Source organism: Schistocerca americana, chromosome X (assembly GCF_021461395.2).
Source record: "Schistocerca americana isolate TAMUIC-IGC-003095 chromosome X, iqSchAmer2.1, whole genome shotgun sequence".
NCBI lineage: Eukaryota > Metazoa > Arthropoda > Insecta > Orthoptera > Acrididae > Schistocerca > Schistocerca americana.
In genome coordinates this window covers 246,860,524-246,877,838 of record NC_060130.1, presented here as the reverse complement: position 1 = coordinate 246,877,838, position 17,315 = coordinate 246,860,524, and the positions used below count along the sequence as shown (strand labels likewise).

The window sequence follows — 17,315 nt, the reverse complement described above, 5'->3', positions numbered from 1 at the left end:
GCTTGCCCAACAAATGTCAAAGAATGCCAAGGGTTTTTAGGTAGAAGAGCTTACTATCAAAAAATTTATTCAAGGAGTGGCCGATTTGGCCCATCCCCTCCAATGTTCCTTTTCAGTAGACACCAGCCTGTGAGTGCTCCTTGTTTGGCTACTTTCCATCCTGGCCACTAACTGGTTTTCACTATGGACGCCTCTCGGTATGGACTCAGGGCTGTTCTCACACATCGATATGAGGATTGTTCCGAACAACCGATAGCTTACACATTGAAAATGCTGAACTCTGCTCAGTGGCGCTATTCCTACATTGAAAACGAAGCACTTGCTATTGTTTATGCCCTCAAAAAGTTTCACTTGTTCTTGTATGGCTCCATGTTCCACCTCATTACCGACCACAAGTCCTTGGTTTTGTTATTTCATCCTTCCGCTTCATTGGCCGCAAGGCATTGGGCCTTGTTTATGTCTCACTACAACTATGAAATGTATTTTTGGCCTACCTAGCAGCACACTGACGCGCTATCCGTGCTTTCGACAGAGCAGGATCCAAATTTTGATCAGGATGAACTCTTGTTTTCACTTAGATTCTGAAGGGCAATGTACAGGGGAACGGTTTCCTATTACGGGCTCCCATATCACAGCTGCTGTCGATTTGGTTTTTCATTAAGTTTTCACCTCATTCGGCATGGTTGGCCGGACAGTGCTTCTGAACCTTTGTGTAACAATTTTGCCCTCTGTCACCACCTTTTAGTGTCTGATGGTGGTGTTCTCTTAGCTATGGAGGGCTGTTGCCTAGGGTTCTGATTCCAGCCACCCTACAGCAGGCTGTGCTTCAGCTCCAACATGAGGGACATTTGGGGGCACGAGGGGAGGGGTCTCGTGTACCAAGTTACTGGCCTTTGAACACGTGTTTTCGCCCATCACTGATGGTGAAACTGTGCATCTTCTTGTGGCCTGCTCTCATTGTGCAATCCAACAGGCAGTGCCACAGGCAACATTCTCTCCATGGCCTTCACCGCAATGTCCATGGGAACACATCCACGTTATTTCACAGGACCTTTCGTAAATTCTTCCTGGTTGTTGGTTGTCGATACTGTCTAAATTTCCACATGTTATCAACTGTCCTTTGATATCAGCCATATCTGTCATTCAGGCCCTCTCCAATTCTTTTTTTTTTTTTTTTTCTATTGAAGAATTGTCTTATATGCTTGTAATGGGTAATGGACCACCAAGGCATTCACAACTGAACTACTGCTCCGTTTCACCCCCAATCTAATGGTGAGGTGGCACATCTCACCCACACATTCAAGGTTCAAATGAAGAGGTACATCACTTATCCATCCACAGACACAATCTTGACACACTCTTAGAGTTCCTATGGATTTATACTAGTGAGAGACCAGAGTCAGGCCAAAATGCTCAAAGGTTACCGCCAGCCAACATTTCATTCTACATCTGTTCATGTCGCCCCACTAATGCTCGTTGGCATGGCGCTCATCGTGATCGGCTGCTGGCTCTGCATTCATTGTGTACACTGGGTTTGAGGTTTCTTCGGACAGTGTAAGCCTTTACGTCATCATGTTGCCATGGTCACAGAACTGGCTTGCCCAACAAATGTCAAAGAATGCCACAAGGGTTTTCAGGTAGAAGAGCTTAGTATCACAAATTTGTTCCAGGTGTGGGTGATTTAGCCCATCCCCTCCAATGTTCCTTTTCAGTAGACACCAGCCTGTGAGTGCACATATATGCTTTTGGTATCTAAATCTGCTCGTTCGGCCACCAACCAAATTGCTTTCCATCCAGAGCCCAAAGCTGGCGAAGCCACCGCCTCTGTATGGTTCACAACAGTTATGGGTTGACTGCACACCACCACAACAAGCTGTGTCCTCGCGCCATGGCGAGGGCCGTGGGGTCAACTGCTGCCTCCTCCCTCAGTGCCTGTTCTGGCCTAGCAGGGTGTCCCTTTTGCAGGGGCAGACTAGCCCTCCTTATGGATGTCACCACCTCCTGCCTCCACTGGGGCCCAGTCCCCTGGCACCTTCCTGCAATGCTTAGCTGCCCCCAGTGATTCCACTCCCAGCTGGGCTGGCGCCTTTGGGTGTCGGAAAGAACAGATACCATCTATATATAGATGCACAAACAGTGCCTGAACTCTTACAGGAATTGGCAAAAAGCCGTGAGTAATGAGTATAATGGGCAGAGGCACTATGAATATAGTGCGGGACAGTAAGTTGGGAATGTGAGTCTCACGGGAGGCGTGCCAGAGGTAAGTCCCTGCAGTCGCACTATCCCGTGTCCTCGGTGGCTCAGATGGATACAGCGTCTGCCATGTAAGCAGGAAATCCCGGGTTCAAGTCCCAGTCGGGGCACACATTTTCAACTGTCCCCGTTGACTTGTATCAATGCCTGTATGCAGCTGAGGGTATTCATTTCATTGTAATTTCATTCTAACAAGCTGCATGGTCACTGATGGTATCTGTTCTTTCGGACATGTCCGAAAGAAAATTACCATCTTCATATATATAACTTTTTTCTGCTGAGTGACTCACATGGTGGCGACTGAGGTCAAATATTTATGTAAATATTTACAGGCTAATATTATCCAGTAAGGAGGAAGCCACTCCAATGATGTTTTACTGATACTTGAGGGGTGGTAGTAACAAGGCAATAGGTTGTTTGGTGCTTGAAAGACCTGAGATATGACCGTACCACTGAAATTTTAAGCACCTCATTGGATGTGGCACACAGGGTTGCACTTTAAGGAAACCAGCCTGGCAGCACAAATGAGTAGGAAGAGTAATAATGTTTTATCTGTGTTGTTTGTGGCTACATTAATATTTCTGTAAATAATGCACAATTTTTTCATGGATTTGTGTGTGTCACTAATACATCGTAGATATTTGCGTATCTAGAATACTACTTTTCAAAGATTTTTCTTTTCTACTCAATACAACTTAGTATCACAGAATATGTTTTGTTATTGTACATTGCTTTTCTAAGACGCATGGCTCTGAGTACTATTGTCTAAAGATGGTTTGACTGACTGGGTGTTTATTATTATTATTATTGCTTCAGGGTGCTCACAAGTTAGGCTGAGTGCTTCTGCTGCCAGGCAGTAGACACAGCTTCAGCAACATTTGCAGTATGAGAGAGTAGAACCACTGGACTCCTAAGTATGTCAGCTCAGGAAGAGTCCCATAAACCTAAGGAAGCCAATTATGACACTGACTAGCACCAGAATGGGGACCCAGGATCCAGCAAACTCAAATTCAGTGCTTGCTGACTGAACTGCCTGAGGTGCTCTCCATTTGGCACGACCACACAGGTGGTCTACATGAGTGATGTTTTGCAGAATGTAGTTAGACTTACAAAGGAAACTAACTAAAATTATCACTTAAGGAAACAGTAAAGATCACAGGCAATCAGTTATTTATTTGCAATTTTCACTGTTTTATTAAGTAATAATTTGGAATAATTGCAATTTTACCTACAAGCATGTTCTCTAAAACTTACTAAAATGTTGCAAATTAACTTCAGATAGGTTTACATGCTGCCATACCTCTCCTGGTCGGAGTAACAGCAGGAGCATTGCACTCTGACGTGAAAACAGGTAGCCACGAAAGTCTAGCAAAGAAATTCTGCACTCCGTAAGTAGACACCGCCGTCCCACATCCAGCTGTTTGCTCAAAACAATGCTGGACCAACTATCAAACGGCTTCTGGAAGTCACTAAGCCATGCAGGTGTGTCTGGCAGAAAAAGGCATAATAATACTATGTAATGCACATTACATATTTAGTTTCCTTTCAAAAACATTAATTTTTTTTCATTAGACTATAGTAAACATTAAAAACACATTTTAGGTGCTCCAATATAAAATAAGTTGAACTGAAAAAAATTGTTTCTCTTACCTCCAACATTTGAGTTCAAGACAAACTGAGTAAATAAGGCATCCAACTCATCATATTGTACTAGTGCTTCATCATGTAAACCAAGCATCTGAAGCACAAATGCTAATTCTTCCTGAAAGTATAAAAGGAAATTTAGTTGTTAATCATTACACATTTTATTACATTTACACACACACACACACACACACACACACACACACACACACACACACACACAATCAAAATGTTAACTGGTACGTCTTTAACTGATGCTGCAGTTGGCTGTTACATTATCTAGTCTCAAGGATCCACATGACCAATAAATCGGAATTAAAGTTTCAGGTTTGTAACTGTGACAGTAATCATGTGGCTGGTGGTTGTTTCAATTATAAACTTTATAGTATTACAGCAAAGTTTTTCAAAATGTTAATTTTTGACAAAACAGAGTAAAGTTTAACATCTCACTGGCACTGAGGTCATTAGAGATCGAGTATATGCTCGATTTGGATAAAAACGATTAAAGAACTGGTCATTGCCTTGCTTAAAATATAATCTAGATTCAGCTAAAGTAATATGGAAAACAACGGAGAGCCTAAATTGAGATGACTGAATACAGATTTGTAATCTCTTTCTCGAATATAAATATTTAATAGGCTAATTACAGTGCTCACTCAATTGGAAAAATGAGCAATGGTTGAAATGGATTTTGGCACTATGCAGTTTGCCTATGGAACAGTGATATACACTTTGAAGTAAAAACCTTTCATGGCCTTGGATGTTAGTGATAAGTGGCTCTCTGCAGGTGTAGATACTTTTTTTTCCTGACTAATTTTATTAATAACTGTCAAAAGAAGCTGGTTCAATCTCACATTAAAGTAATGAAGCATGATTTATTGAACAGCATCTGATTCTGGCACTTTTTAAATGCACATACATTGTAGTAAGCAGTTTCCACAACTGGAATGAGTAATTTTATTACATTTGATAACTGATACCCAGCTACCCTCGATTAATGCACTGACAAATTTCAGTCATCAAAGAAACTGTGGTCCGTACTCGGTTGGGTATTGATGTTCAATTCTGCACCACAAAAAGCATACCACCAGAACACTTTGAATAGGATATATTAGCATCCAGGTTAATAAACGTATTTAATGTGACTCACATTGTCAAGAACATTGAGACACTGTTTCCACAAAAATCAGTTGGCTGAACAGTGACTATCTTCTCTCCTGAGCATTTGCCTTTGCTGTTTATTCCAGAGTTCTCACCTTTCTCACAAATCCATCCCTAACTAACAACTTATAATAGTCTGGCGGCCTTTAGTGGAAAGGTTGCACATGAAAGAATGATAACTAATAACACATATTACCATACTGAAGCAGGGGTCATTCCCTCCCAAGAAGGGGGCTTCAAATAATGTCACAACTGGGAAAAAAGTTACTAGGACTGCTTAGGATTTTATGTGGCTTAAAATTTCTAAGGAGGAGAAATGGGCAGAGAATCTTCTCCTATTGGCTTCTGCAAATATCTGCAGTGGCACTTGTAAAAAGCACACCACCATATGCAGTGCTGCACATCTGACAGACTGCTCACTGTAATTGATAAACAGAATAGTTGGAGGTATAGCAGTGATCACAGTTAAGGTTGGCCATGTTACCTCCATCTCTTCTCAACTGAGGTAATGATGCACTATAGCCATTAGACCTTCTAAATAAATACATCAATGTCTTGCAGAGACATAACAAATGTTACTTCTTATGAACGTGATAGAAACTCATCCATATGGGCATTGTATACATCCATGTCAGAACGTCTTCACATAGTAAAAAAGTCATTCCTTTAAAAACACTGAAGTGAAAAATGATGACTACACAACAAAAGTATCAGGCTTGCTATTATAAAGGAATAAGTTTCCATTCCAATTTGAACTCCACAAATTAATTTTCATTCGTACTGCACAAGAATCTCTTATGGTCTTACTGTTGAAAAACATATTAAAAACAAATAACTGCACAATTGTTTAAAATAATAAAAGGGTTACACAGGTTTATCATGTGATATACAAAATAAACCAGTCACAAATAAACACAAGATTTCTGTCCTATTAGAGTGGGTTAAAGATAAGATTTTAAATTTGGCATTGTGTCCAGGTTGCCCTGCTTTCTTTCGGTTTAGACCTCTTTGTACTCTGCACTGTTTTCTGTTAAGGATGGCACCTGTCTGAAAAGTGACTGTTACAGTGTACATCAGTTTTCATTTATTGCTGAAAAGGGTCTGCACAACCTAGAAAGTAGAAATCAATGTACAGTGTAGTTGATTTCCACAGGAAAGCATATCCAAATGTGTTCCTGTGAAAGCATTTGGTTGTTTTATGGACTAATTCTTCCACATGAGTCCTGCATCTGATGAAACTTCCATTAATTATGAGACATGTACTGTGTTTTCCCCTCCTCTTCCTTTATCTCTCTAGCACTGTGATGTGCCTAAGAGGGCACATTTACTTTAGGGTTGTTTTGTAAACATTTTAATGACCACCACCAACTGTACATGTTAAGTGTGCTGGTAGTTCAGTCATAGTTTCTTAAGCTCTGGTTGAATATCCTGTGCATTTTTCTCCCATTCTGGAGGACATCCAACAAGTGGAAGCAAACACTACTTATTTTATGTATTTGTGGAGCTATTTATTTAAGCCTACATGACTACTTGTTAGCATTATTTTGGAGCTAACAATAGGTACATTAGCAACACAATTTTCTTCTGCAGTTTTGTTGTGTTGGCATCAATAATATCAATTTGAATTGAGCCATTACAAGTTGATCACAAGAGCACCAAAGGGCAACACGTGCAAAATATAGAAGCCAAAGAGCTTTGTCAATTTTCTTTCTGCATTTTCCACATACAATATCCTTTTACAAGCAACAACACCGTAACCACAGTTCTCATAGTTTAAGTGCCATGCAGAGTTAGATACTTACATTTTATTTTTAATCAGATAAAAACTGGAGTTGTGTGTTCTGGCATGGGCAAGTTGAAATTCTGTCTGAAGTCAACAGTTATTTCTCTTTGTGAAACTCTTTACATTGGCACCCTCAGGCTCCCACTTAGAATGGGGAGAAGGAAGAATACTGTTTAACATCCCAGTGATGATGTCAGAGACCGGTCACAAGTTTAGGTTGGGGATGGGAACTGGCTGCATCACTTGGGTGTGACATTGCTGTGGGGAAAGTAAGTGTTGAAACAAAGCACTCGGTAATTATTTTGGGCAGTGCTATAGCTCAGACAACGAATAACCTTAAGGTCTCATATTGCTTTCATACCAGTTTAACAAAATGTTTTGCATCAACAATAACCCAATGTAACTGACACACACAATTGGTTCTTTCACCCAAAGAGATGGCCCTGTTTCACAGGGCTGCATCCCAGAAAAATCTTTGTTAATACCACTTCCTTCCTCCTAAGTAACTGAAATTAGTAATATTAAATAGGGAAAACATTCAGCTATCATTTGATGATGGCCTAATAAGCTAAAATCTGGCCCACAACCAAATAAGTAATTTTTTGCACAACATTAGGAAACAGTTTCCTTCTTAATACTGTTAGGTTTTGACAAGCTTCAGCATCAATCTCACTCCAGTCAACTGAAAAGAAATACCCTACGGACGGGTAGGACACTTTATTTACCTTTGTTTTTATTCTGTAATTCTAACAAATGAATTTCCTAGTAATACTAACTTTTTCTTGACAAGTTAACAACTTCCCCTTCTAAAATTACATAATTTTCCGATCACTACATAAAACATATACATGTCGCAGTAGGGCCTATCACTGAGTACTTAAGTTTCTAATCTTTACACATTTCACTTGTCTACAAGGCAGATAGCCTCCATGCAGTGTATTAATTCTGCTCTCAGTTGTCAGTTTAAATGTTTTGATACAGCAATCATTTGTTAGTATTCTAGCCATTTGCTAAAACGTAAGCGTTTTTGACAAATAATGCATGTTGCTGTCACCAACAGCCTTCTGAAATCTACAATTGGTGTAAATTCCAGCAAAGGCACTCCAGTGGCAATAACTCACACTTTAAAAATTTCTTAAGTAATAGTATTAATGCATATCCATTCTAACCAAATACTAGCTCAAGAACCTTTTCTGCTGGGAAAACCATGTTTGTTTGAGATAATTCAGAATTAACATAACAATGGAAGATACCACAGTTCCACAATTCAAATCTAACTTCACAACACAAACTGTGTTGCGTTAAGTATGCTTCATGTCTACACAAAATCATTAACATAAATCAGCAATGTCATTACATAATAGTACAGTTATTTTACCTGCAAAAGAAAATAATGACAGAAGTTCCATCCAGGCTCATTTCTTCGTTCTCTCTGTTCCCTAATTACTTCTTCAAACTTTATCAATGTCCTATTGTATGCCGCCAAAACCAGTACTCTAATTCTTGTCAACATACCCCGCCAAGATTCAGCAGAACGGGACTCTGAGCGAATAGGATTAATGACAGATAAACACCTGAAATACATGCCAGTTTTTCTAACAATCATTCCAATAGATGTACACAGGGAAATATTATTATCTAGGTACCTTTTAGAATACAATGTAACACAATGCAATGACATTAGCCAGGCCATATTCTGCAACTGGCTTGTCTGATCTAAAATGAAATAAGAAGGGAAATCCTGTGAATGGGTAAGTGTCTCTCCTTGAAACCACACATCCTCTTAAATTATCAGTGACTGTGTCATTAGTGAATACTCTCTTAAAGGAACAGCAACTGAGTTAAGTATGTAATTTGTAACTAATTCATAAAATTTAGTAATACACATTTCCAACACTATCAATTTTATGGTCTTTTCAACAAGGCATTTCTATTCATTTATTTACTTTATTTGGGAGGGAGGGGAATGTAACTCTTATTTGCAAATAGGTCTACTACTTTTTAGTTTCTCCATGTCACTCCTGAACTGGTCACATTTATGCAGAGTTTGTATCGTAACATTTCTGTTTGGTGCTTTCATATGTGTACCTAATGGTAATCACTTTACAATAGAAAGCACTGTGTTCATATCAAACAAACAAAATATCAAAAAATGTTTTAGGCTGTGGTTTTTCATTTTACACAATAAATACACCATGAGCACTTTCAATCCCAGCTCATGTGTTACATTCCTTCCCAAATTTGGCATCAATACTCATACTGTTCGTGAGTGGTGCAATTTTGCCCTATAACCGAATACAGAGTTTGATAAATATTTACAAACACTGCAAGGAGACCCAGGAAAAAAACATTTCATTCAAAAACTGTATGTCATTCAATCCACCTATTGGGCCAAACAAATAATAAACACTGTAGGGCTATGGTATGTAACCTGAACTGCTGATATTATCATATTCTAATAAAGAACTCACATGCAAAAAGTTTAGATCGTTTCTACTACAAAATTTGCAATGTGTGCCACAACAATGACGTGCTAAAATGCAATTAAACAGTATTTCTATCATCTACACTACGTTAAATCATGAAACTAATGATTGATGTAATATATTTACCTGTCAGCATGTTTCGATGCAAAGTCACTTCTAATTTTGTCCAATACAGAAGTTCTAAGTAGCAATTTGTTAGTTTTCTTTACATCATAAGTTTCGACAAGCACAATTAACCAGTCGTGAATGTTATGCTGGTTTAGAATTTTCATCCAGTTCTCAATGTCATCACGAACGGAAGTTTTGTACACATCTACGTCCTGGAAGAAGTAAGTAAATAATGGAACTTTTAAGTTATTGCACACGGCTTAATAACTGAACATACACAGAAGCCAAACTTACAGAACAATCTGTCCAAAATGTATGGAAGATTGGTTGCTTAGTCAAGTGCCAATCTGAGTCTTTCGGCAATATTTCCTTCGAAAAAGGAATAAATTTGGCTTCAATAAATACACTTTTAACGGCTCTTCCATATGATCTCTTCCACTCCGTACTTTCTTGAGGAATTCCTTTCTCTAACAGGGTTTCAAGACTAGAAACCAATGCTTTATCTCCAGAAACTGCAACGCCACGAATTAACAAATAAACGGGGACACCTCAAGGATAATACGGCATTCTCGTATCACACTAACATCATTTTGGGAAGTATCATTGTACTTACATGTAATTATCGGTTTGTTGTCCATAATGTACATTATTCATCTTCCTTGTAACACCTGAAAATAGAGTTAGGAGACAACAAAGCACAACAACTATCGCAAACCATGTTACACCAACTACCATTTCCTAGGTACACATTCACTGTCATTAACGGAAGTTTGTATATGTCACACACATCTCATGGCCTACTTCAGCTTCTATCACAACTTCAAACAGCCACCACTCAAACATTCAACACGCGTGACGTGCATTTCTTACAATACAACTTCGAAGATACACCACTTCTACAGTCAAAGATTAAAACGTACTTTCTGGTAAATGGTACTATGGAGGTATTATATACCCGTTATACCGATAGTCTAATCTACATAAGCCGGAGCTTCAGTATAACAACAAAGCGCAGCTGTCAAACTGACGGCCAGTGGATGTCTCGTTGCACATCAGAACCGAAGCTGTTTTACTCTCATACTGCAACTGTGTCGAACACATGTATACAAGAATGAGTCACTGACATCTTCCTGTTTGTAAATCCACAAATGTAATTTTAACAAGTACCGAAAATTGTGAAACTCGAGAACGGAATGTTGCGTACAACGCTGAAATCGAGTAAATTATGTAGCAGGATGTGTCATATTCTCGTGCGTAAACGCGATGCTGCAACTGACACATGTGCACGAGAACGAATCGGAATATCATTCTCACTTTAAACGAGCAAGAATGGACTTCTAACAAGTCAGGAAAATTATGATGCACGAAAAGCAAACATTACGCAGCTATCAGGTATAGTGCAGAATGTACGGTATGCACATACGTAAAAGGTTAAAAAACATTTTTTCTACGGCAATAAATGTAAATGGTTCAAATGGCTCCGAGCACTACGGGACTTAACATCGGTGGTCATCAGTCCCCTAGAAATCAGAACTATTTAAACCTAACTAACCTAAGGGCATCTCACACATCCATGCCCGAGGCAGGATTCGAACCTGCGACGTAGCAGTCGCGCGGTTCCGGACTGAAGCGCCTAGAACCGCACGGCCACCACGGCCGGCAATAAACGTAAGAGACGATGACAAATTGCTGTTATGTATGGATGCACAAAGCCGTTTGTAATGTTACTATGCAATCGCTTAATTCAAATGAATTTCGTTGTCTGTTTCCTCACTGTATGATTTGACAAATGACACTCTTATGATGAGTAGAATCAGGTTTGCATATCCAGAAGCAGTTACGAAAAGGAAATCTAAAAGGATACGGAAAGCCGGAATACATGTGCACAGTGAACACAGGTTCAATTTAAGTAAGTATTGAGGTACGATAAGATTTTGTGTGATATTGTTTGAAATTGGTATAAACTTCACTTTATGCTGTTTCCTCGCCACAGGTAGTTCACCAGAAAAACCAACAATTAAAAATCAGAATCACACATATGCAAAAGAGGTATGAGATTACTTGAATATAGGTTTATTTGACTAATTTTTAGCTGAACTGCGTCAAGAAGTCATAATTTTGCAACTACGACTCTTTTCATTAGTTTTTTGCAATTCCTTCCACTAAAAACCTCTAGAAACATAATAAATACAGTATGCGATTAAAAGTATCCGAAACCTGACTGAAAATGTCTTACAAGTTCGTGGTGCCCTCCACCGATGACGCTGGAATTCAATATGGTGTTGGCCCACCCTTAGCCTTGATGACAGCTTCCACTCTAGCAGGCATACGTTCAGTCAGGTGCTGGAAGGTTTCTTGGGGAATGGCAGCCCATTCTTCATGGAGTGCTGCACTGAGGAGAGGTATTGATGTCGGTCGGTGAGGCCTGGCACAAAGTCGGCGTTCCAAAACATCCCAAAGGTGTTCCGTAGGAATCAGGTCAGAACTCTGCGCAGGCCAGTCCATTACAGGGATGTTACTGACGTGTAAACACTCCGTCACAGGCCGTGCATTATGAACAGGTGCTCGATCTTGTTGAAAGATGCAATGGCCATCCCTGAATTGCTCTTCAACAATGGGAAGCAAAAAGGTGCTTAAAACATCAGTGTAGGCCTGTGCTGTGATAGTGCCACGCAAAACAGCAAGAGGTGCAAGCCCCCTCCATGAAAAACACGACCACACTATAACACCACCGCCTACGAATTTTACTGTTGGCACTACACACTCTGGCAGAGGACGTTCGGCGGGCATTCGCCTTACCCACACCCTGCCAACGGATAGCCACATTGTGTGGCGTGATTCATCACTCCATACAACGTTTTTCCGCTGTTCAATTGTCCACTGTTTACGCTCCTTACACCAAACGAGGCGTCGTTTGGCATTTGCCGGCGTGATGTGTGGCTTATGAGCAGCCGCTCGACTATGAAATCCAAGTTTTCTCACTTCCCACCTACCTGTCATGGTACTTGCAGTGAATCCTGATGCAGTTCGGAATTCCTGTATGATGGTCTGGATAGATGTCTGCCTATTACACATCACAACCCTCTTCAACTGTCGGCGGTCTCTGTCAGGGAACAGACGTGGTCGGCCTGTACGTCTCCCTTCACGTTTCCACTTCACTATCACATCGGAAACAGCGGACCTAGGGATGTTTAGGAGTGTAGAAATCTCGCTTACAGACGTATGACACAAGTCTCACCCAATCACCTAACCACGTTCGAAGTCCGTGAGTTCGGCGGAGCGCCTCATTCTGCTCTCCCACGATGTCTAATGACTACAGAGATCGCTGACATGGAGTACCTGGCAGTAGGTGACAGCAAAATGCACCCCATATGAAAAACGTATGTTTTTGGTGGTGTTCTGATAATTTTGATCACATAGTGTAGTTTATTACAGTTCAGTACACTTTGTCACTTCCCACAATCTTATATACATTTTCATACAAGTCAGTAAACCTTTTAAGCACACTTCTTGAAACCAGCTCTTCATTTCTTTCACGAAGATCTTGTTCTCGTTTCCGTATTACTCCATTACGATCTTTCGATGATTCAGATTATTGTTAATTAAATAATGTAATAGATCGGGGAATAGCCCGTTTACGTAATTTTGGTCGAATTCTTGAGTACTGGTATCGGTACTTCTGCTCATTTACTTACAGACCTTGAAAAATATTAATTTTTATTGATGTTCTGTTCTTAAAAATGCTTCACGTAGACCACGGACCTCTTGGATATTATCCACCTTTTCTTCGGAATTGCTCCGTGGGTGTCTGTATCTGTTGAGAACCGAAATACAGCGATGTAACTCTTTTCACCTCTGTAACGACAGCTGTTCACACTTCCTGATACAACATATTTGTATGACATTTGTAAAATGTTATTTAATTAATAATAATAATGCACATCTATTACAAGAAACACGCGATGTTTTATTAAATCTTTTAACACGTTTTCTATAATAACAAACCAGTAAGAAACCTCGTCGTCACAGATCAGCGGTCATTGGACGTCAATGGGAAACGTTTTACTAGGCATTGTACGTCTCACAACAATTGAAGTCGAAACGATCACAATTCATATTTCCCCGAACACAGTTGATAGTAGGTCGCCTTCACAGAGTTGCCACTTTTGACTCCGGCTGGTGGGAAGTCGGCTGTGTTGTACCCAAGGGGTTAGAATAAAGGGAGATGGAGTCACCCAAGACTAGTGTCTATAGCAGTGGTCGTCAAACAGGGAGAAGTAGGGGGGGGGAGGGGGAGGTGGAGTCCAGTGGCCAATCGAAGGGAAATAAAATTTTCATCAAACCACGATTAGTTATTCTAGTTTATCACTTCCATATTTTGAATCTACATATTATACCACACAAAATATTTAAGTGCAAAAGAAAATACTTTATAGGAACTACATGTATTTTTCCGAAAAAACTGAAGAAACTGCAAAAAGGTGGGAATTTAAGGAGATGGGACCTGGATAAACTGACTAAACCAGAGGTTGTACAGAGTTTCAGGAAGAGCATAAGGGAACAATTGTCACAAATGGGGGAAAGAAATGCAGTAGAAGAAGAATGGGTAGCTTTGAGAGATGAAGTAGTGAAGGCAGCAGAGGATCAAGTAGGTAAAAAGACTAGGGCTAGTGGAAATCCTTGGGTATCAGAAGAAATATTGAATTTAATTTATGAAAGGAGAAAATATAAAAGTACAGTAAATGAAGCAGGCAAAAAAGAATACAAACGTCTCAAAAATGAGATCGACAGGAAGTGCAAAATGGCTAAGCAGGGATGGCTAGAGGACAAATGTAAGGATGTAGAGGCGTATATCACCAGGGGTAAGATAGATAAAGCCTACAGGAAAATTAAAGAGACCTTTGGAGAAAAGAGAACCACTTGTATGAATATCAAGAGCTCAGATGGAAACCCAGTTCTAAGCAAAGAAGGGAAAGCTGAAAGGTGGAAGGAGTATATAGAGGGTCTATACAAGGGCGATGTACTTGAGGACAATATTATGGAAATGCAAGAGGATGTAGATGAAGATGAAATGGGAGATACGATACTGTGCGAGGAGTTTGACAGAGCACAGAATGACCTGAGTCGAAACAAGGCCCCGGGAGTAGACAACATTCCATTAGAACTACTGACGGCCTCGGGGGAGCCAGTCCTGAAAAAACTCTACCATCTGGTGAGCAAGATGTATGAGACAGGCGAAATACCCTCAGACTTCAAGAAGAATATAATAATCCCAATCCCAAAGAAAGCAGGTGTTGACAGATGTGAAAATTACCGAACAATCAGTTTAATAAGTCACGGATGCAAAATACTAACGCGAATTCTTTACAGACGAATGGAAAAGCTGGTAGAAGCCGACCTCGGGGAAGATCAGTTTGGATTCCGTAGAAATATTGGAACACGTGAGGCAATACTGAGCCTACGACTTATCTTAGAAGCTAGATTAAGGAAAGGCAAACCTACGTTTCTAGCATTTGTAGACTTGGAGAAATCTTTTGACAATGTTGGCTGAAATACTCTCTTTCAAATTCTGAAGGTGGCAGGGGTAAAATGCAGGGAGCGAAAGGTTATTTATAATTTGTACAGAAACCAGATGGCAGTTATAAGAGTCGAGGGACATGTAAGGGAAGCAGTGGTTGGGAAGGGAGTGAGACAGGGTTGTAGCCTCTCCCCGATGTTATTCAATCTGTATATTGAGCAAGCAGTGAAGAAACAAAAGAAAAATTAGGAATAGGTATTAAAATCCAAGGAGAAGGTCGGCCGAAGTGGCCATACGGTTCTAGGCGCTGCAGTCTGGAACCGCGAGACCGCTACGGTCGCAGGTTCGGATCCTGTCTCGGTCATGGATGTGTGTGATGTCCTTAGGTTAGTTAGGTTTAACTAGTTCTAAGTTCTAGGGGACTAATGACCTCTGAAGTTGAGTCCCATAGTGCTCCGAGCCATTTGAACCATTTTTTTGAACCAAGGAGAAGAAATAAAAACTTTGAGGTTCGCCGATGTCATTGTAATTCTGTCAGAGACAGCAAAGGACTTGGAAGAGCAGTTGAACGGAATGGATAGTGTCTTGAAAGGAGGATATAGGATGAACATCAACAAAAGCAAAACGAGGATAATGGAATGTAGTCGAATTAAGTCGGGTGCTGCCGAGGGAATTAGATTAGGAAATGAGACATTTAAAGTAGTAAAGGAGTTTTGCTATTTGGGGAGCAAAATAACTAATGATGGTCGAAGTAGAGACGATATAAAATGTAGACTGGCAATGGCAAGGAAAGCGTTTCCGAAGAAGAGAAATTTGTTAACATCGAGTATAGATTTAAGTGTCAGGAAGTCGTTTCTGAAAGTATTTGTATGGAGTGTAGCCATGTATGGTAGTGAAACATGGACGATAACTAGTTTGGACAAGAAGAGAATAGAGGCTTTCGAAATGTGCTGCTACAGAAGAATGCTGAAGATTAGATGGATAGATCATATAACTAATGAGGAGGTATTGAATAGGATTGGGGAGAAGAGAAGTTTGTGGCACAACTTGACTAGAAGAAGGGATCGATTGGTAGGACATGTTCTGAGGCATTAAGGGATCACCAATTTAATACTGGAGGGCAGCGTGGAGGGTAAAAATCGTAGAGGGAGATCAAGAGATCAATACACCAAACAGATACAGAAGGATGTAGGTTGCAGTAAGTACTGGGAGATGAAGAAGCTTGCACAGGATAGAGTAGCATGGAGAGCTGCATCAAACCAGTCTCAGGACTGAAGACCACAACAACAACACATAGTGAGCAACTTTCCGTACACAAGCAGGTAATGTGGCTAGGTCCATCACAGTAGCTTCCCAAGTCTTTTTTCTGATTTCCAGGGATGTTTTCTAAGCATCTTCATGCCCTAGTATCTGAAACAATACCAAGTGGTTGCAGCAGTCCATTTTCAGTGGGGCTCGTGTACTAGGCCAAATAAAACAGAACAAAGATTGTTTTGTATAATATAAATTTATTAGTAGTGAAGGACACAAAAGAAAAACTAGGAATAGGTATTAAAATCCAAAGAGAAGGTCGGCCGAAGTGGCCGTGCGGTTCTAGGCGCTGCAGTCTGGAACCGCGAGACTGCTACGGTCGCAGGTTCGAATCCTGCCTCGGGCATGGATGTGTGTGATGTCCTCTGGCCGCGGAAGCCTACGCAATTATATAAATTTATTAGTTCAAGATTACCAAAAAGGGATAGAATTGTGATCGACAGCTTTGTACATAAAAGGGTTTAGAAGTCAGTTTTATCCGACTTTTCCCGATCAGGTGCCATGTCGGTAATAGCGATCCACAGAAGAAACTATCAAACTGAAAGAAATAACACGAGACTGCATTTTCAGGGCGAACGACGTTGTTTAAATTCTGAAATTGTAAGGTATTATTACTCTTCATACAAGTAAGGTAACAAGACTGATATAAATGACTTACCATATATCAGACGACTCGAAATAAAAAAAAAGTTTTTACTACAAAATAACGGAACAAGCTTCCTCTGCCAATGTCACTGATAACAGAGATAATGTATAATCGAACTAGTCTGCATATTAGAACTAGTCAGCAACACTGATCAGGGCAAAAACAATGCAATGGTCGCTCTTCCCGTCCTGGCCACTTTACCACACCTTCCCCTAACGATCTTACTATTAACCATATGAAGATGGCATCTGTTCTTTCTGACATGTCCGAAAGAACAGATGCCATTGGTGATCGTGCAGCTCTCGAGAATGAAATTACAATTAAATCAATACCATTAGCTGCTGACGGGGGTTCAACGAGGATAGTTGAAAATGTGTGCCCCGACAGGGACTCGAACCCGGGATC

The 17,315-nt window shown here is 40.3% G+C and overlaps 1 protein-coding gene across 1 annotated transcript in view; it reads right to left on the bottom strand.

The window, feature by feature from the left end:
• Positions 1-10,286, bottom strand: part of LOC124555562 (trafficking protein particle complex subunit 10) — a 163,903-nt gene extending 153,617 nt beyond the window's left edge. Inside the window, exons 1-6 of the mRNA XM_047129518.1 lie at positions 10,049-10,286; positions 9,730-9,947; positions 9,454-9,647; positions 8,220-8,415; positions 3,904-4,015; positions 3,554-3,741 (exon numbers count right to left, since the gene is read on the bottom strand). Coding sequence (XP_046985474.1) covers positions 3,554-3,741; positions 3,904-4,015; positions 8,220-8,415; positions 9,454-9,647; positions 9,730-9,947; positions 10,049-10,082 — 942 coding nt within the window. The 5' untranslated portion in view covers positions 10,083-10,286. The remainder of the gene's footprint in view (positions 1-3,553; positions 3,742-3,903; positions 4,016-8,219; positions 8,416-9,453; positions 9,648-9,729; positions 9,948-10,048) is intronic.
• Between the last annotated feature and the right edge of the window lie 7,029 nt (positions 10,287-17,315).